Below are 27,763 nucleotides of genomic sequence, written 5' to 3'. Positions count from 1 at the left end.
ACATGTGATGTCCTACTGGTCTTTTTTTTTTTCGTGTGGGTGCCCGGTGGAGAGGTGGGAGAGAGAGAAAGGGGGAGAGAGAGAGAGAGCAGCGAGCTGAATTAATGAATTGAAAAGGTCCCGAGAGAAAGTCACTAGCAGGACCGCACAGCGCTTCAGTACCAGCGAGCGAGGTCGACAGCAGCGCGTTTCGCCTCACAGGACTGAAGAAACTTTTTTTGTTGTTATTGAACAATAATCAGGTGCAGAGTCATCAGTCAATAAAAAAGAGACAACTGGACTTCTCACCCATGCAGACACGAGAGGCGTTGCTCGCTATTGGCATTAATAACCGGCTGTCATCGGCACGAATCCTTCGGAATTTTCTTGAATTGGTCGGATTCGCTTTAGGGCCGTGACCAATCGGTTTGTTTGAAAACGCGTTTTCTCCTTCTTGGGCCTCCAATACGTTCGAAAGTCTATCTCAGAATTATATCATCCTTAGGGATAATTTAACCAAAAGATAGTTGCAGAAATGTAAACCCTTTTTTTTAAATAAAATACACACTCGCTTGTGGCGTTACCATTGACGACAACTTCAAAAGTCGTTGCATGACAAAGATTATATTTTTTTTAAAGAAAAAACAATCTTTTGGGTTTTGTTGATGTGTTTTTAAACTGTTCTTATATAAGTCTATATTTTTCCCCCCATCACGTGTACGCGGACTTCTGGAGCAACTGTAATTAAAGGTAAGACAATTTAAACTTAAAATAGTTATTCTTCTTTGGAATGTGTTGTACACGGATACGTTCAATGTTACGAAAACGAGCTACAGCCTTAGGCATAACGCTGTTGCGATGTGTGCAGTGGGCGTGTTGTGTTTTTGCTGACAGGTAACGAGAGTGTGACGTTCTCACACCTGTGTCTGACCTGACAGGTAGACCCCCCCCCAGAGCTGTGGCAGGTCAGAAGGTCAGGCCGAACACGCACAGGGCGAATCAGCTGATGGGGTCTTGAATTTTCCATGCTTCCGAGCAGTAACTAATGACGCCAACACTTCCGGATTACTGCAACGTCAGTAGACTTGAATATCAGAACAGCCCTCTGATGAATAATCTCATCGCCTCTTTCAAACACTACACACGGGAATGACAAAACAACACGACTGATGATGATGATGATAATAATAATAATAATAATAATAATAATAATACTTTCCGTGTTCTGGAACTTACACACTGTCCATTGTTTTTTCTGGAAGGATTAAGTAGTCTTTACTTGGTTAATAGGTTGTATCCGATTGCCTTTTCTATACAATATGTGGATCATAAAGAACGCAAGGCAAAACACACACAAGGCTGTAACTTGATTTTAATACTTCTGCACATCTTGCCGTTTGATTTTCTTACAGTTTATTTAGTTGGCTTTTTACCACAAGCCGATCATTTGCGTTTTTTACTATGAAAAAAAGTGGAAAACAGTGCCCTAAGAGTAAATAATTAATAACCTGTGCCCTCCTCCACAGAGCAGTTATCTGAGACCCTACCTAGGCATTTCCAGCCTTTGCGAAAGGTGAACATTAACTTAAAAGACGAGGAGGAATTGCTTTGAAGTCTTTTAGCTAAGGTGGGTTAGTTTGATCTTGTCATTTTTTTCCGTTCTTGTCACCTCCTGACATTAGTACGATTTAAACACCCGGAGTGAGATTAGCCCCTTGAAGTGTCCATTCAAACTCAAGAGAATGCATGTAGCACCCTTCCTGAGAATCAGGGGATATTCACAGTTGCTGGGGCTCACCAGTCCCAAAAAGCCATTTAATAATTGCTCACACCTGAAGAAGGCTTCACAGCCGAAACGTTGTGTTTTCTCTCTTCTCTTTTCATCATGGAATAAACCTATTACTTGTTGCTTTGCAGCCTACGCCTGCTGGCGCAATAACGCGTGCTATTTAATAATTGTATATATATGTATCAGCATGCCTATATGTAACGGTACAAACTGAGATTTGGTCCTCACTGCAAAGCAGAAATCAAAAAAAAGAAAAACAGTTATTTCGGCTACGGAGTCTCGCCTGATCCATAGCCGAAATACTGTTTTTTTTCCATTATTTTTTCCCGTTTGCTTCCCTACTCCACGTCCCGCCCTCTCACTCAGACAAAAATTAAGGCATAACAGGAACTTGAGAGTTCTGTTCTGCTGCAGGCTGGTGAGACGAATGACATGGAAGCGAGTCTGCGGTTACTGTAAGTCACGCTGGACTTTAAGTAACCACCTGGTTAAGCGGCTCAGTTCAGTTTATCGTCGTGTGCGCACGTGCAGTGGAATGCTTATTTGCATGTGGGCTCCAATACCAAGACATTAAAGGAATCCCCAAAAAACATGAACACAGAACAGCAGCAACAACAAGAAGTCCAATAACATGCAACCTGAAAAAGTCAGACAAGCAGTGTGAGAGAGAAAAAAAAGATTAGTGTGAATCAGTGGTAGGGGTAGAGATCAGTCATCTGACATCTTGTGGGAAGAAGCCGTCTCTGAATCTGGAAATTCCTGTCTTTATGGTCCTATAACGCTTGCCAGAGGGAAAGAGAGAGAAAAGTGACGATTGGATTCTTTGGACAGTAATAATGGGCAAAACAGAGCAGCCCCAAATTCTGTCTTTGCTGAACTGGATTCCTGGCCTGTGAATTACCTTTAATGTGACTGTCGATTGCCCACTGACTTTAAAACTATCCCTTTAAAACAAGACTCAAAGAGGTCCTGACATGCTTTGATCTGAGCTCATACTTGTAACAGAGAACAATATTAGCATGATTAATTAAGCCGCAACTGCACACCAAGGTTTCAAAAAATTAGTTCGGAACGACTTTACAGCATTACTCCAACCCCCAAAAAAATAACATTCAATATCTGACCTGTTTGAATAGTTTATCTATAATTATGTTTATATATGTAAAAGCTTGTGTCGCCCTTTAAAGGATAAGAGTTAGGGTTTGAGTGACGTCACAAGGTTCCAGAAGCGCGCTCCAGTGCCTTCTGCGCCTCTGAAACGAAGGGGGAGTTGACACGCTTCCTGGGTCTCTTCTTACAGAGTCTTAGATGATGCAAAACCGACCGGACAGTGCTTTTCCGGAACCCTGGTCTAGAAGGTTCATTTTGATTTCCTCCGTAATTCGGGCACATCGCCGCGGCAATGCAGAAACGAGGTTAGATGCGCCAGTGACGGGGTGTCTCATTCCAGGCAGACGCCGATCCTGGGGGGTTTATAGTTAAAAGTCTAACAACATTTTCGTTTGACGTGTAGGGAAACTTAGGCGACGGCCTCTTCCGGTCGAGCTCCGTAAGGTCGCGGGTTTCTGGGGACCGAGTACGACGAGCGGTGTCGCGCATTCAATTCAATTCAATTCAATTCAAGGTGCTTTATTAGCATGACCGATGGGTACAATCAGTATTGCCAAAGCAAATAAAAATAATAAAATTATCATGGAACAAAACATCAAAATAAAATCTACAAACATTTACAACAGAGACATATCATAAAATATTTACACATACTGTAGAAGTTCCCCCGGCATCCCGAAACTGATTTTTTTTTTTTGCTCGCTACAGCTCGCCGGGGAAGCGGCGGTTTCAAAGAGCATTTGGCAAAGGAGCCACTACTGTGTGCCCAGCCCGCCCCTCCTCACCCGAACCCCTTATATAATCCCACCAACAAACGGGAGAAAAGAGTCCCAGGAAAAAGCTCAGTGGGTCCATTGAGGTGCCCTCGCCCTCCGCATTGACACGCAGCGGAGAGACACGTGAGACCGCACTGCGCTTCTCAATGAGGAGCTTGTTCTGGAGAGACAAGGGGACGGCGACCAGGCGTTGGTTATGTTAACTCTTTTGTTTTTCCTTCTCTAGTTTTTTTTTCTCTCTTTCCTGCTTGAGGTTTGAAATATCCCACCAAAATACATCATTCTCGTTATCTTTTTTTGGGGGGGCATGTTGTACACCTTAGTGTGGTTTGACACGGGGCTGCTCAACGGGCAGACCACGCGGCGCTCTTTATTTTGTTTTACTTTCACTGGGGAAGCGATCGATGGATCGATTATTCCTGACGCTTGAAGGGAGCTATACAGGAATTTCCTCCCTTGTTTGTTTTTATAAAGAGCAGGCAAAAGACACTGAGACTAAATAGCACTGCCGGGACGGAGACTGTGCTTATTAATCAGTAATTAATAAACCCCAATCAATCATTAAACAGGAGTATGTACTATAAACATTGACTAGCACTCTGTATTATTAGATTTCCTTAGACCTGCTTGTTGCTTTCAACTTTTATTCCCCCTGTGATGTCCCTTCCAACTTATGTTGAGTTGATTCCGTTTGCTCATTAGAAGCACAAAAAGCTTTTAATGAGCAAACCGAATCAGCTCTACATAACATGAATGACTAGCTGCGGGCTAGTTCAACAAAGGCTGTTCTCTCAGCTAGACTCAGCCTCTGGTTTGATTTCTCCTTGTTGGTACTTGGAACACAGAGCGGAGGGGAACCTGTCCAGCTCACTCCTCGTTCCTCCGGGTTCCCAGAATTCTCTTCCTCCCGGTCCGCCCACCCTTCATGCTTCTCCAAGGGAAATCTATGACATGTATGTGTTTCACCAAGAGGGTGAATACAGTTTCTCACCAAACCACCCTTGACTTAGGCTCAGGGTTCGCTCATTCCCAAACGCTATTCAACTCGCGTCTCGTTCCTCCAGTTTCCCAGAATTCTTTTCCTCCTGGTCAGCCCACCCTTTGTGTAAGATAAGATAAGATCAGATCTCTTTATTGGCCATATACAGTTTCTTGCATTAGGGATTTGTCTGTTCACAGACCCCAGCTTGCTCTCTCGAGACACACAGACAGGGAGAGAAGCTTGGGGTCAGAGGGCAGGGTCAGCCATTGTACAGCACACCTGGGGTAGCTGAGGTTAAGGGCCTTGCTCAGGGGCCCAACGGAGTAGGATTCTTTTGCCGGTCGCAGACCTTGAACCAGTAACCTTCCAGCCACAGTGCCACCACTCCACCCAGCATGTACATTTATGTATGAAATGTACATGTTTCACCAGGGGAGTCGATGGATAGTTTCTCACTGAACCACCTCATTCACTCATTCCCAAACCCTCTTCAGCTCACGTCCCATTCCTCCAGTTTCCCCGAGTTCTCTTTCCTCCTGCTCTGCTCACCCCTTGTGCCCTGAGGTGTCGTCTGTCTGATCTTCTCTCACTACGGGGGAGGGCGCTCTTCCTCACTCCACTATCCTCTCCCCTCTGCGGCTGGAACACTATTTGTAAAATTGCCCACGCTGCGAGAAGAGGGAGAATTCTTTCCCGACAAAAGTGTGTTAGAGGCGGCGTGGCTTTGCTTTGCTACTGGGTCAGCAGGTGGGTGTTTCTGGGATACCGCTCCAAACGGAACAGGAAGTAGAGCCCAGGTAGACAGAAGTGTCTTCTTCTTGGCAGGGCCCAGCGTCCTGGTCCATAATGAGGAAGCTTGTGTGTGCTTGAAACCATCCCAAGCAAAGACACATACCTGAAAGCACTGCAGTGTCACAGTGCAGAATAACCTCATCGGTTTGGCAAAGGAGGGTTCAGCCTCTTCCCCAGTGCAGAACTGGGTTTAAGAACTGTGAAGCTCCTGACAAAGCATTTAAAGAAACCTTCAGACAAACAGGGAGCATTTCTTTTTAGAGCTTCGCCAGACCAGTTCTGGGCCAACCAAAGGCCTGTCGTCATCTTATTTAAAGACTTCACTGCCTGACTGCGGCCAGCAAGCGTGCCCTTCTTTGCGGTGTGTGTGCGTGAACTCGCCATTTTGAGCAACAAAGCGGCCTGTTGTGAAACCGGAAATGCGGGATTTGGTTTTCGGGGTACACAAGGCTGCTGGGAGCACCCAAAAAATCCAGAGCCCCCCCACTCCCCCACAGGCTGTGTGTCTTTTGTGACTCACACAGTGCCAAGCAGTGGAGTAGCAGTGGCCAGCTCATTGAGATTTCCTCTGCTCTCTCGGCAAGGGAGAGAAAAGCTTTTAGTTGGCAGGGCTGCACTGTTTGTACTGACCCTGGAAGACATAATATTCTTTCCCCTTGGCAACCAGCTCGCTGTTCTCAGTCACTTGTGCTGCCTGCATTAACCAATCGCAGGTGTTATCAATGGGCTGACCCAGCTGTGCAGCACCCAGAAGCTAAAAGAATGCGGTTTCACTGATCGGGAGGAGAACTCATTTTCCAGGCTGAAGATCTCACTCTGCTTTCCAGGCTGAAGGTCCTCATCCTGATGAAAACATGTCTTAGTAATCTTTTGCAGTTTTGCGGTGTTGAAGGTGCTTTACTCCAGTGGTCCACCACCCGGCTGTGATGTAGCACGGGTCACGTTTCACAGGAATGTTTCTTACTATATGTCATGCCCTTCCCATTGTCCTTTGCAGTAAACGTGTGTGCTGTCGCGTCAGGCTTGGTAACCGGTAGCAGTGGAACCGGGTTTCCTGATCTTGTACGATCTCAGAAACAGGAGTGATCTGGTTAGCTTGCAGAGGAGAGACATTGAAATAGCAGCACCCATAGATCCAACTGATGATGATGATTGATGATGATGATAATCAATAATAAAACATAAAGAACTTTTCTGGACACCTTCAAGGCGCCTTATAGGCGATGGGGACTCCCCTCCACCACCACCAATGACTAGATCCCTCTCGCTAAAGTGCACCAGTCCGCTCAGCACACACCAGCTCTCGGTGGGGAGAAGCCAGTTCAGAGATGGGGATTATTAGGAGGCCATGATTGGTAAAGGCCAGGGGGAAATTTGACCAGGGTAACACCCCGACTCTTTTTGAGAAACGCTCTAGGGATTATTTTTTTATGACCTCGGAGAGTCAGTTCTTTGGTGTTATGTCTCATCCGAAGGACAGGGCCTTTTTTCAGTAAAGTGTCCCTATACCGGTGTCCCTGTTCCATTTTCATGGCATCCGAGTGGTGTCTGTGGTCCATCTGGATAAGAGCACAGATTAGTGTTGGTGAAGGCCATGCAGTAAGAAGCTGCCTTTCACTTAAAAACTAAAATGGAGAATTGTGTGCCCATCTAGGACATTAACAGCAACACGGTAGTCTTTGCATTAGTATTTTTTAAGGTCTTGCAGACACATGTGCAATTAAGATCTTTGATTTGAACCTTTCTCCTGGGCAGCTTATGTTTGCACCCTTTTATACACTGTAGCAACACAGCAGCACAGTTTCAGGTGGAATTTGAACCTGACACTTTCTAGTTGTGAGCCCTTTCACGTTTCTTAAGAGCGTATTTCCCCACTCTGAGCATCATTTTTGGATGATGTGCGAATAGAAAAATTCAGATGTCTCTCAAGGGCTTTCCCAAAGAGGTTTTGCTTACAGTTTCATGCCCTCAATTACCCTCAAGTGTCAGGGAGTTTCCACTCTGGGTCATCAACATACTGAATACAACACACACTGCTTGTCAGAAATACTGCTGACACACACTGTGCCATGTTGTTCTTATTGTGCGTTAGCTGTTAACAACAAGACAACAGCAGCAGCTGACAATAACACCAGGATCCAACATTACCCAAAGAGGAAAAACATGTGATTTGGCAAAAAAGAAGAAACAGAGTATCATTTCCCTATTCTCTAAGGATAAATCCGCCCATCCAATTTCTTTCTGCATCTTCCACATCAATGTTGTAGGGAAGCCAGGGTCTATCCCAGCAAGCCATGGGCACAAGGCAGGAAACACCCTGCATGGGATTCAAGTCCATCACAGGGACATAGAAACACACATTTACACCACAGCCAGCTTCCCCAGAAGCCAATAAACCCGCCAGTAAGTCTTTGGACTGTGGGAGGAACAGGGGGAAAACTTAGAAACTCTGCTCAGATAGCACCCCAGGTCTGGATTCAAACACAGGGCCCTAGTGCTATAAGACAGCAATGCTAACCACTAGGCCATCATGCTCCCTCTCTGAGGATGAATAATAATAGCAATATTTGCTTACACTTCTATAGTGCTTTTTTGGACACTCCAGTCAAAGTGCTTTATAGGTCATGGGGATCCCCTCCACCACCACCAGTGTGCAGCCCCACCTGGATGATGCTCCAGTACTCTCACCCCACACCAGCTCTCAGTGGGGAGGAGAGCAGAGTGATGAAGCCAGTTCAGAGATGGGGATTATTAGGAGGCCATGATTGGTAAAGACCAGGGGGAAATTTGGCCAGGACACCAGGGTTACACCCCTACTCTTTTCGAGAAACGCCCTGGGATTTTTGATGACCACAGAGAGTCAGGACCTCAGTTTCATCCGAAGGACGGTGCCTGTTTACAGTAGAGTGTCCCCATCACTATACTGGGGCATTAGGACCCACGCAGACCGCAGGGTGAGCGCCCCCTACTGGCCCCACTTCAGCAGCAGCCTTAGCTTTCCCAGGAGTCTCCCATCCAGGTACTGACCAGGCTCACACCTGCTGAGCTCCAGTGGGGCTGCCAGCTGGGAGCTGCAGGCTGATATGGCTGCTGGCATAAGTGAAATTGGAAGAATGGATGGAAGATCTTTCAAGTGTTGCTCCGTATAACAGCATTTAAAACTTTCAAATTTCCCACCAGAATGCAGACAGTCTTTCCCTCTGGTACAAAGTGCCTTTCCATCCCAGTGTTTTATTCTTAGAGCTCTGACAAGCTATGACCCCCTTGCTCAGCTCGGGCACAGACACTCCCTCCTCAACGCCCTCCAAACTAGTTTGCTGTCCCACCGCACAGCTGCGAAATCCCCAAATCAAGGGCTGTCCACTCCTTCGCTCTCTGCCATTGGCCGAGAACATGAGATCCCTGTATTTTCTTCCCAAACACTCCACAACTCCCCCCCCCCCTTAAAAAAAGAGCCCTCAGCAGCAATAACTGGATTTCTCTTTCTTGAAATAAGCGTGCCTCCACTCGCCCCGGAGGCAGACAGTTCCCTCTGTGGCCCAGGAGTGCCGCGAAGAGTTAAGTTTGTGTCGGAGCTCATTTTGTGGGGATTGTTTGGCCCACTGGAATACAAATGAAGCCTCTTTGTCAGTGATCTGTGTCTCCCTCTCTCTCACACACACAGGGAGCCTTTGTGAAGGCCTCCTTTTTGTCCGTTTTTTTTATCTGCAGCTCAACAAAAGAGGCTTTTAGGCCTCTCGTCCGCGCTGGAGAGAGAGGGAGGGGGGGAGACTGGGGAGAGGGGGGGGCAGAGGAAGAGGAAGAGGGGTGATGCAGAGGGAGATAGGAAGGGAAAGGTGGAGACAGAGCAGATGACTTGGAGGAGGGAGGGCGCTAGGTAAGACACCCTGCCGGAAAACGGTAATTGTATTTGAACGGAGCTTACAAAACAAGAAGGCCGCTGAATGTGCGGCGGGCTTGTGCTTTGGGAATTGAAAATGACCCCACAAACTTGAATCCGACCTTTGACCTTCGATGGAGGAGGGCGCCCTCTTGTGGCTGGTCACCTTTCCTGTGTCCCTTTACATGGGGCTGGGCCCAAATTGAAATAGTTGATTAAAGAAAAGGAACTGCGACCAGAGAGATGTGGGGAAACCTCTGTGGGGGTTGAAGGGGTGAGAACTGGCGCCTCAAAGCACAAAGCAACCGTTGCGGGTAACAATCTCGATGTGCTGTAGCTCGGGCTGGGTGTAGACGTCATCTTGTGCGATACACCAGCGCACACAGATTGCTGGGACGCCAGATGGCTAAGTGCATCTTTACTTATTTCATTTATTGTCCCAGATGGAGAATTTTCATTGCATGCAGGTACATGACATGCCACAAAAAATAGGACATTTAACACAACATGAACCCGTTCGCAGATAAGAAACATGCAGGCATAAGATGATGGTAGTGATGCTGGATGTGTAGTTAGAAGATCCTGGATTTGTTTTCCTGGAAGTTCCATCTTTTGGCCTCACCAGTTTTCCTTCCTCAGGGTAAAATGGACACCCTGTACTCTGGACACCACAGGCAGTATCCCATGATTCTACAGACTCTCTTGCCATTTACACATAGCCAGGAGTGCAGGAGTGGGGCAACAGGGGCAGACAAGTCCAGTACCTGTGCTCAACTAACAGCTTGGACAGTCAAGGGGAGCTCCGGGATGATAACTGGAAAGCAAAGACTTTGTTTTATTCAGAACTGGAGCTGGCCTGCATTTTATTGGAAAAGAATGGCCATCTCTAGCAAATACATAAAAAGCAAGTCCTGTTTAACACAGAATAATGTTGTTAATGGGAAGCTCGTATTATATTATATTAATTATGTTATATTATAAGCTTCTGTGAAATTATTCTTTTATTATAGCTTCCATTACATTTTCCCTGCAACTGTTATTATTGCAGAACTTCGTAGCAATTAACCAGTAGGAAATTTTCCCATGGAAATGCTGCGAGTAGATCAGAAGGCATCCCCAGCCTTCATTAGTGCTTCTCTGGTTGGCAGTGCTTGAGAACTCCTGCTCCTAGACACAGGGTGACAGCCAGTGACCGCCCACAGCCCCTTTCAATCATCAGCGTGCAGGGACCCGCGGAGCTCAGCTTGGCTGATGGACCAGTGTTCCTGCAGGCTCAAGCCGGTCCTGACTTGAAGAGGCCTGGGACACTCACTGGGCTGTGATGTGAGCTTTTAGGACCAGGGATATGCACACGAGCCAAGCAAAGGATGAACTAGAGGGGTGGAAGGTTAATAATAATTCCTTACACTTATATAGCGCCTTTCTGGACACTCCACTCAAAGTGCTTTACAGGTAATGGGGATCCCCTCCATCACCAGTGTGCAGCCCCACCTGGATGATGCTCCAGTACTCTCCCCACACACCAGCTCTCAGTGGGGAGGAGAGCAGAGTAATGAAGCCAGTTCAGAGATGGGGATTATTAGGAGGCCATGATTGGTAAAGACCAGGGGGAAATTTGGCCAGGACGCTGGGGTTACACCCCTACTCTTGAAACACCCTGGGATTTTTAATGACCACAGAGAGTCAGGACCTGGGTTTTACGTCTCATCTGAAGGACGGCACCTTTTAACAGTAGAGTGTCCCCGTCACTATACTGGGGCATTAGGACCCACACAGACCGCAGGGTGAGTGCCCCCTACTGGTCCTACTAACACCTCTTCCAGCAGCAACCTCAGTTCTCCCAGGAGTCTCCCATCCAGGTACTGACCAGGCTCTCACCTGCTGAGCTCCAGTGGGGCTGCCATCTGGGAGCTGCAGGGTGACACGGTTGCTGGCAATATTTAATAATTCCTAACACTTATATAGCGGTTTTCTGGACACTCCACTCAGAGAGCTTTACAGGTAATGGGGACTCCCCTCCTCCACCACCAGTGTGCAGCCCCACCTGGATGATGCTCCAGGTCAGCCATGGCGCACCAGAACGTTTGGGAATGCAAGTTGTCTCTGAAAGCAGGCTGACCGAGAGACCGGTCAACACCACGTCGCGGGTCAGTATGCAGCCGATGCGCACGAGCCGTCCCGCGCCCATGCTGGGTATTTCACTCACCCTGCGGCGGTCTGGACCCTCACGGCTCTGTCCCAAGATTGTTTTTACCGCGGGGAGAAGCCAGGTTCGGGTGTATTTCCACCCTGAGGACATTTTTTCCAGCCACCCCCTTTACCCAGCCCGAGCGACTGCATTATACAGATGTCTTTGCAGCTCTCTGCGCTGTGCATGAATAGAAGCTTGTAACACAGCCCCTCTGCCCTGAATACCAACCCCAAGGCAACTGACTGTATGGGGCTTGTTCTTATACAGACCGTATTCAAGGCAAATCTCGTGCTTGGATCCTCTGTGTCACAACCAGATTCCTCTGGAAGGGGGCAAATTCTTTTTGTAGCCCACCTACTAAAATATGCTTTACATTGAAATGAGCTGCTGTATGCACCCCCTCCTCCCTCCCTCCCCAAGAAGGATAAAAATAACATTAGTGTTGTGGAATGACTACAGAGAGTGGTTTCTAAACCAAAGGAGCAGAATGTTCAATGAGTGGCAGTGCACAACGCACAACTGTTAGCTACTAGTAGCTGAACCATGAATGCAGCACTGCTGATTCTAAATGAATGTAACTGCACACGTGCCATCAGTCTATGCACAATACACAAGGTTTTTTTTTTAAAAGCATTTATAAGAGGTCACAAGATCGCCCCACAAAGTCTGCATGGGGTCTGGACCATTTTGTCCTGAGCTTTGGCGATGGGTCTGGAACGCGGCGTGCCTTGTTTTGAGATGGAGAGCCATGCACTCTCTCTCAAAAAAGCAATTTTTCCAGGGTAGACCTGGGTGGTCAGCGGCGCTTGTTTATTTTGCTCTGAAAAACTAACAAGGGCCTCATTCAGGTTCGGGGGGACTGGCGTTGTCCCCGACTTCCATCCAAACTCTGATCCGCCCAGCCACCTTACTACCTGGTGCAAGGTGGGGACCTGGAATGAGGTATCTTTTACTATAATAAACCTATAACATTTTTATTTTCTAATTTTATAGAATCCATTTTATATATCATTTCATATAATATAAAAGCGGGGGTTCTACTATAGTGAAAATTGGATTGTACTCAAGAAAGATTCTTTTATTAGAAAGATGCACTTTGATCTAACCAATTGTAGAGCTATTTGCCCAGGTATTTTATTTTATCTGAGCATAGTATCTCACTTAAGGGCACAACAGCTGTATCTCACCTGGGATTGGAACTCGCAACCCCCCCCCATGTAGGAGTCCAGCACCCTACCTTCTACTCCACGCCACGCTGAGGAGTAGAACTCTCTGACGCAGGTCCTAGCTGCTGGGCTGTCATTTTTTTTCTAGCCAACCTATTAAATTACTTTGTCCCCTCCAGCGAGTTGCAAAGCAGTTTGTTGTTGAACATTCCTGTCTAATAGTCACCTGGACTCATAATAACCATTGAGTACCAGTGTCAAAACCTGCTGCTCACCCATTTATAACCCTAATTATGAGGTCTGCTGCCTGAAAGAAGGAACATACCTGCATAGAGACGTCTCTCTTAATTGCACATGTCCGTGGATCAGTTTACGGGGGTTAAAGATTCACACAGTGTCAGAGGGAACATTCAGACCCAAACAGTTCAGGAACATTCCGTGGGTGTTTGACCAGAATGCTCCCGCAAACTGCGAGCTCAAGCTTTCTGCTCTTATTACATGGGGTATCAGAGGCCTGAGAGGCAGGGAATATGTAGAATATTGTCTTAAGACAGAGCTTCCCGAAAAAAATAGAGCAGCCCTCTAGGCCTTTTGAAATGAGCAGAGATGCAGGAAGAAATTAGAAGCGCTGGCCTGGTTAAGCAGTTCTGTGGTTCAGCGGTTCAGCGTGTGGCGAGTTAAACTGCGGGAAAGGCAGAGAGAGGGTCAAATCCCCCCCAGAGGTCCTTTCAGAAAACCAGACTCCTCGGTCAGGTGCTTGACAGGCATACAGGCCTTAACAGGCAATCAATTATCTGGCTCAGCCTGCCTGCATTCCAACACAGTCTCATTCCCTTTCAAGAGAACAGAAGCAAGATCATAAAGGGGAGGGGGGTTTAGGTTCAGTTTCAGGTTCAGATTAGGGTTTGGGTTCAGGTTACGGTTAGGGTTGGATTTTGCGCTAAGGTTCAGGTTAGGGTGTGGGTTCAGTTTCGGATTCAGGTTCGGGTGAGGGTTTGGTTTAGGGTTCAGTACAGGGTTTGGGTTAGGGTTAGAATTTGGGCTAGGGATCAGGTAGGGTTCAGTTTAGGTTTCGGGTTCAGGGTCAGGTTAGGGTTTGGTTTAGGGTTCAGGTTAGAGTTTGGGTTAGGGTTCAGGTTCAGATTCGGGTTAGGGTTAGGGTTAGGTTGGCTGGAGTAGAACTCTGTTTCCCCTGGGGGAGAAAGGTACGGTCCATCCACTTCTTCCCAGTGACTTAGAGGTCCCCAGTAGATATCCTTACTGATCATAGTTTTGTGTTCACTTACCTCAGATTCCTGATGTTCAGCCTTATTGAAAACATTGTTCCCGTTTTTGTCTCTTCGTATCTGCAATTTCCTTTTTGTGCATTATGGTTAAAGTTAGGGTTCAGTTTAGGGTGAGGATTGCCAATGAGCCAGTCTATTTTATTTGATTGCTAATAGCTAACAGGTCTGAAGACCTCATCCAACGGTTTCTTTAAACAAACCAAGAGCATCACCTTTGGCAACAAAGCTGTTTTGTCAGACTTTAATCCTACCCCCGTTACAATCCTTTGCATAAAGAAGAGCCTCCTGTTCTCGGTTCAAAACCTCTGGTTTCACTTGTGTCCACTGGGGCTTGTTTCACTGTTGGTTCAACAGACGTCCTGAGCCCTTTGCCCCATGTTTGTCTTCTTCACTAGTCAGTCTTCTCATATCATGGTCTCCCGTCACTGTGCAGATCTCTGTGCCTGCAAGAGTAGCACTGTCCCGTAAGCCCAGAAATATACTGTATCTGACTGCTCTTCTCCAGAGTGGCAGTATACTTTTTGTAGAAGCTCAAGTAACTACTGTAGCTGTGTCAGCGTGCGTAGGCTGCAAAGGATAAGGTTTTTTCCAGGCTGAAAAGACAGCATTTTGTCAGGTGTGATACCTGAAGAAGGCTTTGCACTCTGTCTCTTTTCTTTTGGCATGGAATAAACTGTTACCTGTATATTTTTTTGAATTGATCACAAATCATAGGCAAGACAAGATAGTGTACTGTGCAGTTATTGTGCAAAACATACCATCAAAGATATCTACCAAAAGAGCATCTTCCAAAATGTCCCTTAGGGCTGTCCCTTCAGATCTCTTGGCAATCGAACTGGTGTGGGACGAATTTGACAGGAACCGAAGAATGAAAACGCCCTGCGTTTGCTGGATTCTGTCTGTACCTGGAATTCGGAGATTCTGAAAATTCAGAAAACTAGATGACTCGCAATTGCAAGCCTAGGGTGTCCAGAGCCGCTATTAAACCCAAAGACATCCGGGTTTTGACAAAAGAAGAACACACAGGACTGAGACTGAGCATTTGGAGATCTAATCAGGTTGGCAGGTGCTTCTTGCTCCGTCATTCAGAACGCACGATGAACTGTAGAGGCAGCCTGACATAAATCCTTTTGTTAAACTTTGATTCATTATTTCTAACCCTGCCCTCAAACTTGGAGCACGTGCTGGCTCCAGTCAGATGAAGACGTTCCAGTAGGGAGCTGCGTCAGCATGCGTAGACTGCAAAGCAACAGGTAAAGATTCATTCCATGCTAAAAGGAAAATAATTTTTTGGGCCACAGGATGGAATGAACCTTTTCCCTGTTTCATCGAGATGAATTTGAAGACAAGCCGGGCGCAGCGTACAGCCCACCAGACAGCGCCAGGAAGCTGAGATCGCGGTTCTCAGGGACAGAATGGCTTGAGGGGAAGGGGATCTTTTCCCAAGGCCCGGCTGAAACCGATACAGCCGTCCGATTGTGCTGTGCGTTCCCATGCTTGTCGTTTGTGTCAGGAATCGGGAGGGCAGAAGATGTTATCGGACGCATAAAGAGATCTATTGAAAGGAGCCGGACAAAGCCAAGTTTCCCCTGATAGAGATCTGTCCAGTTTGTGGTGGCGAGAGGAGGGTCTGTCACCGGAGAAAGAGGAAAGGTGTGTGTCTGGCGGAGGGGGAGGGGGGCTCGACACAGAGACCACAGATGATCAGAAGACTTCCCACACAACACAACAGGCCTTTCAATCGGCTGGCTCCAGTGTGGAGTGATAACTGGGATCCACAGGGAGAAGAAGGAGGCAGTGGGGGAGATATAGTGCCGAAAGGCTGCAGCACAGGAGAGTGGGAGCAGGGGGGGACCGAGATATTCAATGAGAGACACGCAGGGCCAGCCGAAAGAGAACAATAAAAGACGCGGCCATCGCGATAAACAAAATTTTGCGGAAAGGCAGAAATAAGATTAAATCTTTAAGCAATCTTCAAAAGATTGGCATCTTTCTCGGGCCCAGCAGATTTGCCCCAGCCTTTAGCCAAGAATGGTGTTTTTATGTTTGGGAGAAAATAAATGCCCTTGTTTCTTTTGACTGAGATGAGCCGATGGCCGACTAACCTTCCTTCAGAATGCTTCAGCTTTTAGCTGTTTTCTTTTCAGATGTTAGCAAGGAAAAAAAGCAACCATGTTTGTGAGTTTTGTTTTTCTATCATGATATTTAGAAGATTTTTAAAAAGTCAGACCCCATCTCTGTTTCAGAACCCGTTTTCCTCGACTTGGGGGATGTGGCTATTTTCTTGCACAATCGAGCCCGGAGGCAATGCTTTCATAGCATAGCACTTTTTTCCCCCAGTTTCCAAAAACAGACATTGGAAATTGAAGTCATATCCAGCTCATCTGGTTGGTTTGAGTGTTGCTATATGACCTGTCAGTCTTTATAACCCATTAAAGTATTGAGTTTGTGCTCAAAAATCAAAAATAGAAATCCCATTACTTGCCAAAACGGTGAACTGGACTCTTCTGGACTAAAAACATATAAATCCAAAATTGCAGGTTCATAATCTGAACCCCAAAATGGAAATGAGTGGTCGTCTTTCACTTGTATTACTTCTTCCTGGTGTCCAGGAATCCACAGGATCTAGGGATTATTTAATAATATTAAATATTGAATAAAATGTTTTGGGGATTTGCTAGATTGCACAATACTGCTGCACAGAATCCATCCCTGTTTCCAGATTCTGTTTCCCTCAACTCGTATCTGCTGTTGTATCAGATGACAGGCGCAAAGAAATAGGGAATCAAAACAAAGGTAAAAAATGGAAATTGAGTGCGAACTGGTTCAAGAAATAACAAGAATGTCACACGGGAATATAAAAACAGAGAAATGAGGCTGGGTAACTAGTATGATGGGGAGATATGGCCCTCAGGGTTACTGGGTAAGATGGCATGGTTTTGTTTAAAAGCCAGCTTTTCCTCTGAGATTTTGTAGCTGTTATGTACTACATCTAATTCTTAGCACACATAATACACGGCACACACAATGCTGGATATTTTGTTCCACTTAGTTGCATCATTTCCTATGTAATAAGCCCAAGTACAGTGCGACATCATTGCGTAGCTAGGAACCACATAAACAATACAAATACACAACAGTAGAAAATGTTAATAAATATCTGAGGAAAGAGCAAAGATCAGTTTCTGACTGAAGCTCAGCAGGCGTTAGCCTGGCCAGTACCTGGATGGGAGACCTTTAGAGAAAAACTTAGGTTACTGCTGGAAGTGGTATTAGTGGGGCCAATAGGTGGTGCTCACCCTGCAGGCTGTTAGTGTACTGGTGCATCATCTACATTGGTGGTGGTGGTGGAGGGGAGTTCCCATTACCTGTAAAGAGCTTTGAGTGGAGTGTCCAGAAAAGTGTTTTATAACATGTATTATAAGAGCAAGGAATTCATTTAATTTTATTTAGTGATCAGATTACTTCTATCCTGGAGTCCTTGCACTGGCTTCCTGTCAAGTTTCATGTCGACTTCAAAATCCTCATGCTCGACTATAAGGCTCTGCGTGGCTTGGAACCTCAGTACCTGTCTGAGCTACTATCATCCTACTCCCCACCTCGCAACCTTCGCTCCTCTAATTCTGGTCTCCTAACTTTCCCCCAAGCCTGTCTACATAGTATGGGTGACAGGGCCTTCTCCTGTTATGTCTCTAAGCTCTGGAACTCTCTCCCCAAGGATAACAGAGAGTCACCTTCTCTAAACTCCTTCAAATCCAGACTCAAAACCTTCTTCTTTAGAAAAGCCTTTACTGAACTGGCTCCATTCTTTACCCTTCTGCTACTGTATTTAGTACCACCATCTACACATTCTTATTGTGTTTATCTTGTGTATTTTGTTATTGTTTTTATTGTTGTTGTTGCTGTTGTCTTTCTGTAAAGCGCTTTGAGAAGCCACCTTTAAAGGCGCTATATCAAATAAAGTTGGTGTTATTATTATTATAATTATTATTATTTCATTCAAATTGTTCCAACGTAAGAATATCTGTAGTCCAGGGCAGAGTGTATGTTACTGACTCATAAGCCCTGCTTGAAACCAAGGCTTGGACACTCCGATCCACCCCTTAGTGAAATCAAGTCAGGTAGCAAAGGCAGAGACGTTTTAACCATATTAAATCCTAACCCGGAGCTGCCGGGTGGACATTGTTGCTAAGACACTGCTCGATAGGCCTTTGTGGGCCCTATGTCAGTTTTTATCCATAGAAACGCCTACAACTGAACTCAGCTACCCAGTTACAGTACCTTCAGTACCTTTTGTGAGGCAGTGGGGTGTGACTAATGTATAGGCTTTCAATAAAATACACCATTGAAATTGAGAAGGCAAGTCAGTTGCCTCTACCTTACTTGAAATCCCTGATCTGGTCGTCTTGAGACACCCTGTATTTTAACAGACAGGTGATTCACCAGATCTCACTGAATATTGCATGGGAGGAAGGATGTTACTTTTGTTTTTTACTTTCTGACAAATGGGAATTTCTATTCAATTCGTGAAATGATTGTCTTTTCTAAGTCTCTGGGTTTGGGTTTTGGGGATCTGATGGTTGGGCAGTGCTGTTCAGTTTCCCAAAAGTGATGAGAAAAATGTGGATTTTATGTCTATTTACAAGATCTTCCCAGAAGGACTCACATATTTTTTGTGCCTGAGACCTTTATTAGCAAATTATTAGCCGTATTTGTCCTGAACCCTTAAAATGTACAAGATTTTGAGTTCCGCTAGTGCAACCATAAATGACTAGAACTTACTAATTTATTCAGTTGACACTATAGACTAAAGCAAGTTTAATCGTCACCCATTTATAGAGCTGGGTATTTCATTAGACCAATTCAGGTAAAGTATCTTGCTCAAAGGTACAACAGTAGTGTCTCAGCTGGAACCTGGGAGCTCCTTTCATTCATGAGTCCAGGGCTATGTGCACTGGTCCACACTGCTGCCAGCAGCTGACATCCAGCATGCCCACTATAATACTTAGATGTCACACTGCTCTGTCTAGGCTGCCGTCTTGAAAATGTTGATGTGGGGTGAAAGAAGCTCATGCCATGTACTGTTTCAGCGGTACCAACTCTTCACCTGTTAGGGCAGCTCTGTGTCATTAAATAAAATACGCATTGGCATGGTGGTGCAGTGGTGTGCCCATTGCTGCTTTCCAGTTCTAGGGTCCTGGGTTCAATTCCTGGGGTTCTATCTCCCTGTGGTGTTGATGTTCTCCTGTTGTTTGTGTGGGTTTCCTCTTGCAGTCCAAAGACATACTGGTAGGTTTACTGGCTTCTGGGAGAGCTGGTCCTGGTGGGAGTGTGTGTGTGAGGGTCCCTGTGATGGAGTGGCATCCTGTCCAGGGTATTTCTTGCCCTGTGCCCATCGCTTGTTGGGATAGGCTCTGGCTCTAACCAATAAAGTGGTTCGAAAATGATTAGATGGGTCACTTATTTCATAGCAATCCTTACACTCATATACTGTTTTCCAACTAAGCTTATTAGCACCACAGAGAAAAATATTTCTTTCTGTTTCAATTAAATGGTATTGCATTTAAAGGAGAAATGTTTTGCGTTTATGCAAGATATCATTGTATTCAAATGCAATAATTCTGTTCTGAACAATATTGCCTACAATATTAATATCTTGCATTACAGTATATTGTCCCATACAAACTACCATTGACTTAAACAGCACAAGAGGAAGAATGACTTAAAGAACAGAAGAATATCCTTCCTTTTTGTGTAAAATAGTTAACCTGCAGGAGCACGTGTACTGTGTTTTATACATATACAATAGAACTCCTTGTAACTGAGCATTTCTGGGTTAAATTTGTGTCATTTGTGCAGTTTCTGTGACAAGTAGAAATGACACAGCTTTCCAAATGTATGTTATTCTTGATGTGAAACTACAGAAGCTCGTACTGTACATAGGTTTCTGCCTACTCTCTAAACATTGAACGAAATACATTTACAATGACTTGACAGTAAGTCTTATACCTACTGTTGACTTACTGTTACTGTTCTTGTTGGTCACAGTAAACACCAAGCCAGCAATGTACAAACTATATAACAGGTTGTGTGCTGTCCTGGAATTGTTTTGGGTTTTTTCCTGTTTGGCACGCCCTTATCTCTTTATATTCATGTCCATACAAATGGACACAGAAATATTGTTTCTTCTGCCTTCAAATGACACTTTTCCTGCATTTTGCTCTGTAATTCCACAATCAAATGTAGTTGATGGCAGCGTACTGTAGTCTAAAAGCTTCTGAGGTTTTTGTGCTTAAAGATTCAATGATTGACCAACAATGACAGGATTGTTCACCAACTCATTATCCTGTTTTAACCCAATGTTATCTCATATAACCGCAAAACAAATCCCATTTAAATGCAGTACTTTCTCATATACACGCAAAACGTTTCTCGTTTAAACACCCAAAAATATTTTTTTTCCCCGTGGGGCTAACAAGCTACCCCACTTTCCGGGCCAGTCCACTCAAAGAGCTTTACGGGTAATGGGGAATCCCACTACCACCACCAATGTGTCACCCCCACCTGCATGGTGCAACAGCAGTTATAGTGTGCCCGTACAATCACCAAGGAGCCGGTATTTCTTTGTTTGATGTGGCACTACCAACAACCAACCGCAGAGTGGCGCAGCAGAAACGTGCTGGGCCCATAACCCAGAGATCGATGGATTGAAACCATCCTCTGCTCTGCACCTTTTAAACAGAAATCTTAATCACGCCGCCCATTTAGGGAAGTTTCAGAACAGCTAGAACGGAGTTTAATGTTTTCTTGTAGGGCCCTAGTAAGTTTCTTGCTAGCATGTGTGCAAGCTCCAGAATTATGCTGAAATCACACACAGCGTTTTTTTTAAAAGTTATTTTCACATTTCACGCAAAGTTTTACTACAGTCATCAGCGCAGAAGTCAGGCAGCCGGAATGGGGTGAAGTGTCTCGCTTTTACTTATTGGAAGATTCCAATAAGTGACGACCACAATTCCTTAAAAGTTGATGTCTTGCAATGCCAATACGTTGAATAATCGCATGCAAAGAGCCATCCAATTGAGACAGACAGATGTCCGGGGAAGGAAGATATACATGCTGGAAAGCAGTCTTAATTTCTTTCAAAAGATATTTTGTTCTTGGAACAGTTGTTTAAAAAATAGAACGAAAAAGACGGAAAACAAGTTTTCAAAGCTGTGGACTTTACTATTGAGACACGGACGGTTTTTGTGTCTGGGCGCTTTTCAAACGCTACTTTCAGAGCTTTGATGTGCTTCCAGCATCATTCAGCCTTATAAACGGGATATGGAGGTGATGATCACCTTGTAAAGCAATTGATAGGCGAAACTGCTCTCGTTTACTAAAGGAAGCCCTAGACATATTTTTTCAGACAAGTTTTCAGATATTAAAACAGGTTTGTTTATTCCCGGCCTTTATACCAGAGACTCCAGAATGTTAAAAAGTGCTTCGACCCGTAAGATGCGGTTTTACAAGCTATGGTATTGTGGGAGCGCCCACCACCTGCAGTGCAATGGAGAAGAACTCGAAATCTGTGTCAGATTCTTCACGACACGATTCTCAAGCACACCATCAGGTCAATGGAGTGAAAGAAAAAACAGACCCTAATTCACTGCCAATAACTGCTTCCTACAACCATATTATATCTGTCATTTGTCATTTTAACAGCCCCCTTACTTGCCCACCCTCTTCTTCTTTCAGAATGACGTCCGCCACCCCACCCCCCTCCCGCTCCCGCTCCCCCTCCCCTCAGAAGGTCTGCTACAGCCAGACCACGCAGACGGACGTGCTCAAGCCCCTGCTGGGAGGGCCCAGCGCCCTGCGGAGGAGGAGGCGCGTCCTGTCCAAGGACGGCCGGAGCAACGTGCGCATCGACCACGTGACGGGCAGGGGGGCGCTCTACCTGCGCGACCTCTGGACCACCTTCCTGGACATGCAGTGGCGCTACAAGCTCTTCCTGTTCTCCGCCACCTTCGCCGGGACCTGGTTCTTCTTCGGGGTCCTGTGGTACCTGGTGGCGCTGGTCCACGGGGACCTGCTTGGTGAGACGGCGTTTCCCCCCTGCCTCCTCCTCCTCCTCTCGCTCCCGCCTCCTGCTACGGCGCCCGTCGTTGGTCCGCAGCCCAACGCCGAGATCCATGAAGGCGGTCTCTGTGATTCGCATTGGCCGCAAGGGTCTTGTGCCGCTTTTCTGCCTCTGGGGTTGAAACAAGAGGCATCCCTGGGTTTCTGTTTCTCTCATTCTCCCCCTTAGAGTCTAAAACAATAATAAGAATTGCTTACACATATATTGCGTTTTTCTGGACACTCCACTCAAAGCTCTTTACAGGTAATGGGGATCCCCTCCACCACCACCAGTGTGCAGCCCCACCTGGATGATGCTCCAGTACTCTCCCCACACACCAGCTCTCAGTGGGGAGGAGAGCAGAGTGATGAAGCCAGTTCAGAGATGGTGATTATTAGGAGGCCATGATGGGTAAAAGCCAGAGGGAAATTTGGCCAGGACAAACACCCCTACTTTTTTTAGAAACACCCTGGGATTTTTAAATGACCACAGAGAGTCAGGACCTTGGTTTTACATCTCATTTGAAGGACGGCGCCTTTTTACAGTAGAGTGTCCCCGTCACTATACTGGGACGTTAGGACCCACACAGACCTCAGGGTGAGCGCCCCCTACTGGTCCCACTAACACCTCTTCCAGCAGCAGCGTTACGACAATGTATATGACAACATCATGTAGACCAGTTAGCCATTCTAGCCATCAAATGCCAGAGGCTCTTACGATTTTCCAAAGCTTTGCAATACGCAAGGCCTTTGATAATTCAAAACTGCTAACACAGTCGTGCCTATTTGTTTATTTTTATTGCAAAATGGTTACAACAATGCAGCACAGCTATGAACTGAATCTGCGTCTTGCAGTAACTTACTCGCACCACCAAGTGTCTGTGTACAAGAGATTTCCAACCTTCCCATGTGCCTCTTTGCAGAGTTCGACCCCCCCTCCAACCACACGCCGTGCGTGATGCAGGTCCAGACCCTGACGGGAGCCTTCCTCTTCTCCCTGGAGTCCCAGACCACCATCGGCTACGGCTTCCGCTGCATCACGGAGGAGTGCCCGGTGGCCATCATCCTCCTCATCTTCCAGCTGGTGCTCACCATGGTGATGGAGATCTTCATCACGGGCACCTTCCTGGCCAAGGTGGCCCGGCCCAAGAAGCGGGGGGAGACGGTGAAGTTTAGCCAGCATGCCGTCATCTCCAACCACGACGGGCGGCCCTGCCTCATGATCCGGGTGGCCAACATGAGGAAGAGCCTCCTGATCGGCTGCCAGGTGACGGGAAAGCTGCTGCAGACCTCCCTGACCAAGGAAGGCGAGACGGTGCGCCTGGACCAGAGGAACGTCCCGTTCCACGTGGACACCTCCACCGACAGCCCCTTCCTCATCCTGCCCCTCACCTTCTACCATGTCATCGATGACGCCAGCCCCTTCCGGGCCTGGGTGGCCAAAGGTGAGGCACTGTCCCCACCACGGCTCTGGCGGCACACTGGGGTGGATTGACATTATGTTGAAACTGGAACCGTGTTAAGGGACTTAACTCTACCCCCCTGGAGCTCACAGCTGGCAGCCCCACTGGAGCTCAGCAGGTGTGATCCTGGTCAGTACCTGGATGGGAGACTCCTGGGGAAGCTAAGGTTGCTGCTGGAAGAGGTGTTAGTGGGGCCAGAAGGGGGCGCTCACCCTACGGTTTGTGTGGTTCCTAATGCCCCGGTATAGTGATGGGGACACCATACTGTAGAAAAGGCACCGTCCTGCAGATGATATGTAAATCTGAGGTCCTCACTCTGTAGTCATTACCCTTCCCAGGGTGTTTCTTCAAAAGAGTAGGGGAGTTATTCCTGGTGTCCAGGCAAAATGTCCCCCTTGTCTTTACCAGTCATGGCCTTCTAATAATCCTCCTCTCTGAACTGGCTTCATCACTCTGCTCTCCTCCCCACTGAGAGCTGGTGTGGGGTGAGAGTACTGGAGCACCATCCAGGTGGGGCTGCACACTGGTGGTGGTGGAGGGGATCCCCATTACCTGTAAAGCACTTTGAGTGGAGTGTCCAGAAAAGCGAAGCATAAGTGTAAGGAGTATTTATAACAGAATAGTCAATCCCCTTGCATCATTGTGAAAGATCCAGGCTACTGCTGAGTGTTTCTGTCGTGGACCTGTCACCTCTTGCTTGGGAGGAATTATCACAACAGGTGTCAACGTCTGTGTGCACACCCTCTGTGGCCAGCAGGGGTCAGTCACCACACAGCTGCAGCATCCCTCTTCCTTCCTTTAGGTGCATGTCATGATCTGCTGGAGCATGTGTTCAGCTCATGAGGGATACGAATGGGAGGAGTGATGCTTCAGTCTCTGTCCATAGCAATCTAGAAAAATGCAGTATTAGGAACGACATTTTGACGTCTGCTTGACGTATACATCCGCTAAGAACACGGAGCTCCCTGTTTTTACAGGGGGACTGCTAGCCAATGAAATCACCTGATTTGATTTTTAAAAGTCACATATATATTACTGTTATTAGGAGTTCTTTGTTGCCCATTCCCTTGCATGGGCTTTGCTGTAAGTTTGTCATGAAATGTTAGTTGATCCCCTCTGTGCTACGGTGTGTCTGCTGGCCTTTTGAACCCAGGCTATCGGAGTTTGAAGCTTTTCTTCTTGATGATCCTCAATTACAGCAATTACGCGCAAGGGCCTGTTACAGCATTCCTTCAGTGTCTTTCTGCCAGAGAGGCCTGCTCTCCTTTCCCTGCAGGAATATGACCAGAGTCCCAGGGACGGCCAGCCCGTTCAGTTGTCATGTTGATCTTTGGCCTTTTGTGCTGTATTACGCCAATCGTTCACTTACAGATCTGAGAAGAATGTCGGGGAAACAGCCTGAAGGAGGCTGGTTTGCACCGTGCAGTCAGATCTCATCAGCTAGACTCCAGCTCTGGCTTTAGAGCCAGGACTTCGATCCCTGGTTAACGCGAGGCTTTCCAACTATGCAAAACCCCTGAAGTTTCCTGTGATGCCCCATTGTAAAGGCACAGGGAGGTGCAGTGAAGCGTGCTGGAGCCAGTGAAAAAGCCGGGGAAATGTGTGGCTCAAATGCAGAAAAGCTTTGGCGCAGCTACTCTACGAAGAGGCATCATGTGCGAATGGTAATAACGATGTAACAATTTCTCACGGTAAAGGCTCTTTTACAAGAACTTCCCCTGCTGTCCAGTGCTTCGGTGTTTTCAAGTTTGCAGGTGCAGATTGGCTCTTTACGTTAAGAGCATTTGACCCCAGCCACAGTGCCATGATGGGGTACAAGAGGGGAAGGTCACTTGACATTTGACCCCAGCCACAGTGCCATGATGGGGTACAAGAGGGGAAGGTCACTTGACATTTGACCCCAGCCGCAGTGCCATGATGGGGTACAAGAGGGAAAGGTCACTTGACATTTGACCCCAGCCACAGTGCCATGATGGGGTACAAGAGGGAAAGGTCACTTGACATTTGACCCCAGCCACAGTGCCATGATGGGGTACAAGAGGGGAAGGTCACTTGACATTTGACCCCAGCCACAGTGCCATGATGAGGTGCAGGAATCTGTTGAAGAAAGGGGGAATGGTTATTTGACCTTTGACCCCAGCCACGTTGCAGGAATCTGTTGAAAAAAGAGGGAACGGCAGCCTGGCATGAAGGGATAAGGATCACCCAGGTTTTTTTTTTCATGCTGCAGGTGGAGGCTGGACCGACCCGGATCTGGCCGATTTCGAACTCCTGGTCATTCTGTCGGCCACGGTGGAGCCCACCAGCGCCACCTGCCAAGTACGGACCTCCTACCTGCCCGACGAGATCCTGTGGGGTTACGAGTTCCCCCCCGTGGTCTCCCTGTCCCCCACGGGCAAGTACGTGGCCGACTTCGCCTTCTTCGACAAAGTGGCCAAGTCCCGGAACACACCCATTTTCAAATCGGCCCCGCCCCCCACCCCGCCCCCGCCGACCTCCCACCTGCCCCCGGGCCACGCCCCCCGCTACGCCCCGCCCTCGGGCGCTGAAGTCACTGACCCCGAGAAGATGCGGTTGGAGCAGAGCTTCAGGGAGCGATCGGCCAGCACAGAGAAGGACAAGGACAAGGACAAGGACAGGGGCAAGGCGCGGGACAGCCTCCTGAGCGTGCGCATCAGTAACGTTTAGCAGGTCCTTAGCTGGAAAACTGGACCAAGCTCACACTGACGTAGAACAAAACCGGCACTGCTGTAACTCTCTTACACACTTTCTGCGTGATTCTCTGTTGTTACTGCTCTAGTACCTGCCATAATAACGGACACTTATGTCAGAAAGCCGACTGCTGGGACGAAAAGAATATTGATGTGCAAGAAGATGATTAATGACTATTTTGGCTCATGATTAATGACTATTTTGGCCAAATTTCCCCCTGTCCTTTACCAATCATGGCCTCCTAATAATCCCCATCTCTGAACTGGCTTCATCACTCTGCTCTCCTCCCCACTGAGAGCTGGTGTGTGGTGAGAGTACTGGAGCATCATCCAGGTGGGGCTGCACACTGGTGGTGGTGGAGGGGATCCCCATTACCTGTAAAGCGCTTTGAGTGGAGTGTCCAGAAAAGCGCTACATAAGTGTAAGCAATTATTATTCTTATTATTACGTTCCCCGATAATTTGCAAGAAAATTGAAAAGGGGGAATCAGATGCCCTTATTAAAGTTTACTGTGGTATATTGTAGGAGAAACAGGGTAAAGTGTAGTAAATTACAGGGGAATCATGGTAAAAGCAGAGGAAAGGCTAGACATCGCCATGAACGTGTGGGATAAGCACAGTGAAGTGTAACACATCCCGGTGTTATAAGCGTAGGGAAGCACTACCTTACGAGCCACAGGAAAGCATCAAGGAGGGAAAATACAGCGTGGATGTCGTCGTAAACTTTCCTAAGGGCCGGCCGACAGTCTCAGGAGAGACGCCCCGAACACAAGAGCGGGCGGCGGAAGCGGAGAAGGAGGTGGGACAGCAGTTTGAAGACCTCAGTTCTCTCTTTTGAGCGATATTGTATATCCTTTCCAAACACTCCCGCAAAGAGCCACAATACACAGATCATGACAGCTGCGGGACTCGCATAGGGGGAAAAATAAATACTAACGAGACTTGCAACAGAGAATTACCCCGATAACGAAATGCAATTAGAACGGGACTTGTAGAGAAAACGCACTAGAAAAACAAAAAAATGCTTCGATGGCGAAAATCCAATTCTAACTAAACCTGTGAAGGAATCGGCAGAGGAGCAATGCCGTCAGCAGACGGTGCCACCCAAGACGGCGAACAGAGTCTCCGTGTTTTCCGAGCGGGAACTGTCGGTTAGTGTCGAACGACTTACTTTGCCGAGCTTTTGTGCAGGAGACGGGAATCAAACGTATATCTTCACTAGTGCGAAGTATTTCAATTCCTTCCAGGTTAAGGCAAATGTACTGTAAAATCGTTTTTACGAGTAGAGTTGTAAGTCATAGCTGCGAGGTGATGAGTTTCTACCAGAAGTGCTATATTTTATACTGCTTATTAATAGCGGTTTAATCATTCAGTGTAGAAGCTAATAATGTGCCTGAAATGTAACTGATATATATTCGCTAACTATGCACTCCGCACCCCTCGATTAAAAATAAATCGCTATTTTGTATGACGTTTAAAACTTAACGTTTCTGGGAATTAAAAAAAACATAAAAAGTGAAAATATATTGCCGTATCCT

At 46.8% G+C, this 27,763-nt stretch overlaps 1 protein-coding gene across 1 annotated transcript; it reads left to right on the top strand.

Moving 5' to 3' along the window:
• The first annotated feature begins 157 nt into the window (after positions 1 to 157).
• On the top strand, positions 158 to 27,740 carry LOC148833709 (ATP-sensitive inward rectifier potassium channel 10-like). Its single transcript, XM_088915617.1, has 4 exons — positions 158 to 729; positions 21,689 to 22,029; positions 22,975 to 23,496; positions 25,745 to 27,740. The coding sequence occupies exons 2-4, from the start codon at positions 21,690 to 21,692 to the stop codon at positions 26,200 to 26,202; spliced, it is 1,320 nt and encodes a 439-aa protein (XP_088771743.1). The 5' UTR covers positions 158 to 729; position 21,689; the 3' UTR covers positions 26,203 to 27,740.
• The last annotated feature ends 23 nt before the right edge of the window (positions 27,741 to 27,763 follow it).

The sequence above is a fragment of the Atractosteus spatula genome, chromosome 5, assembly GCF_055471065.1.
Source record: "Atractosteus spatula isolate fAtrSpa1 chromosome 5, fAtrSpa1.hap1, whole genome shotgun sequence".
Lineage (NCBI taxonomy): Eukaryota > Metazoa > Chordata > Actinopteri > Semionotiformes > Lepisosteidae > Atractosteus > Atractosteus spatula.
The sequence above is the reverse complement of the archived record's forward strand: the minus strand, read 5'-3'. Positions and strand labels throughout refer to the sequence as shown.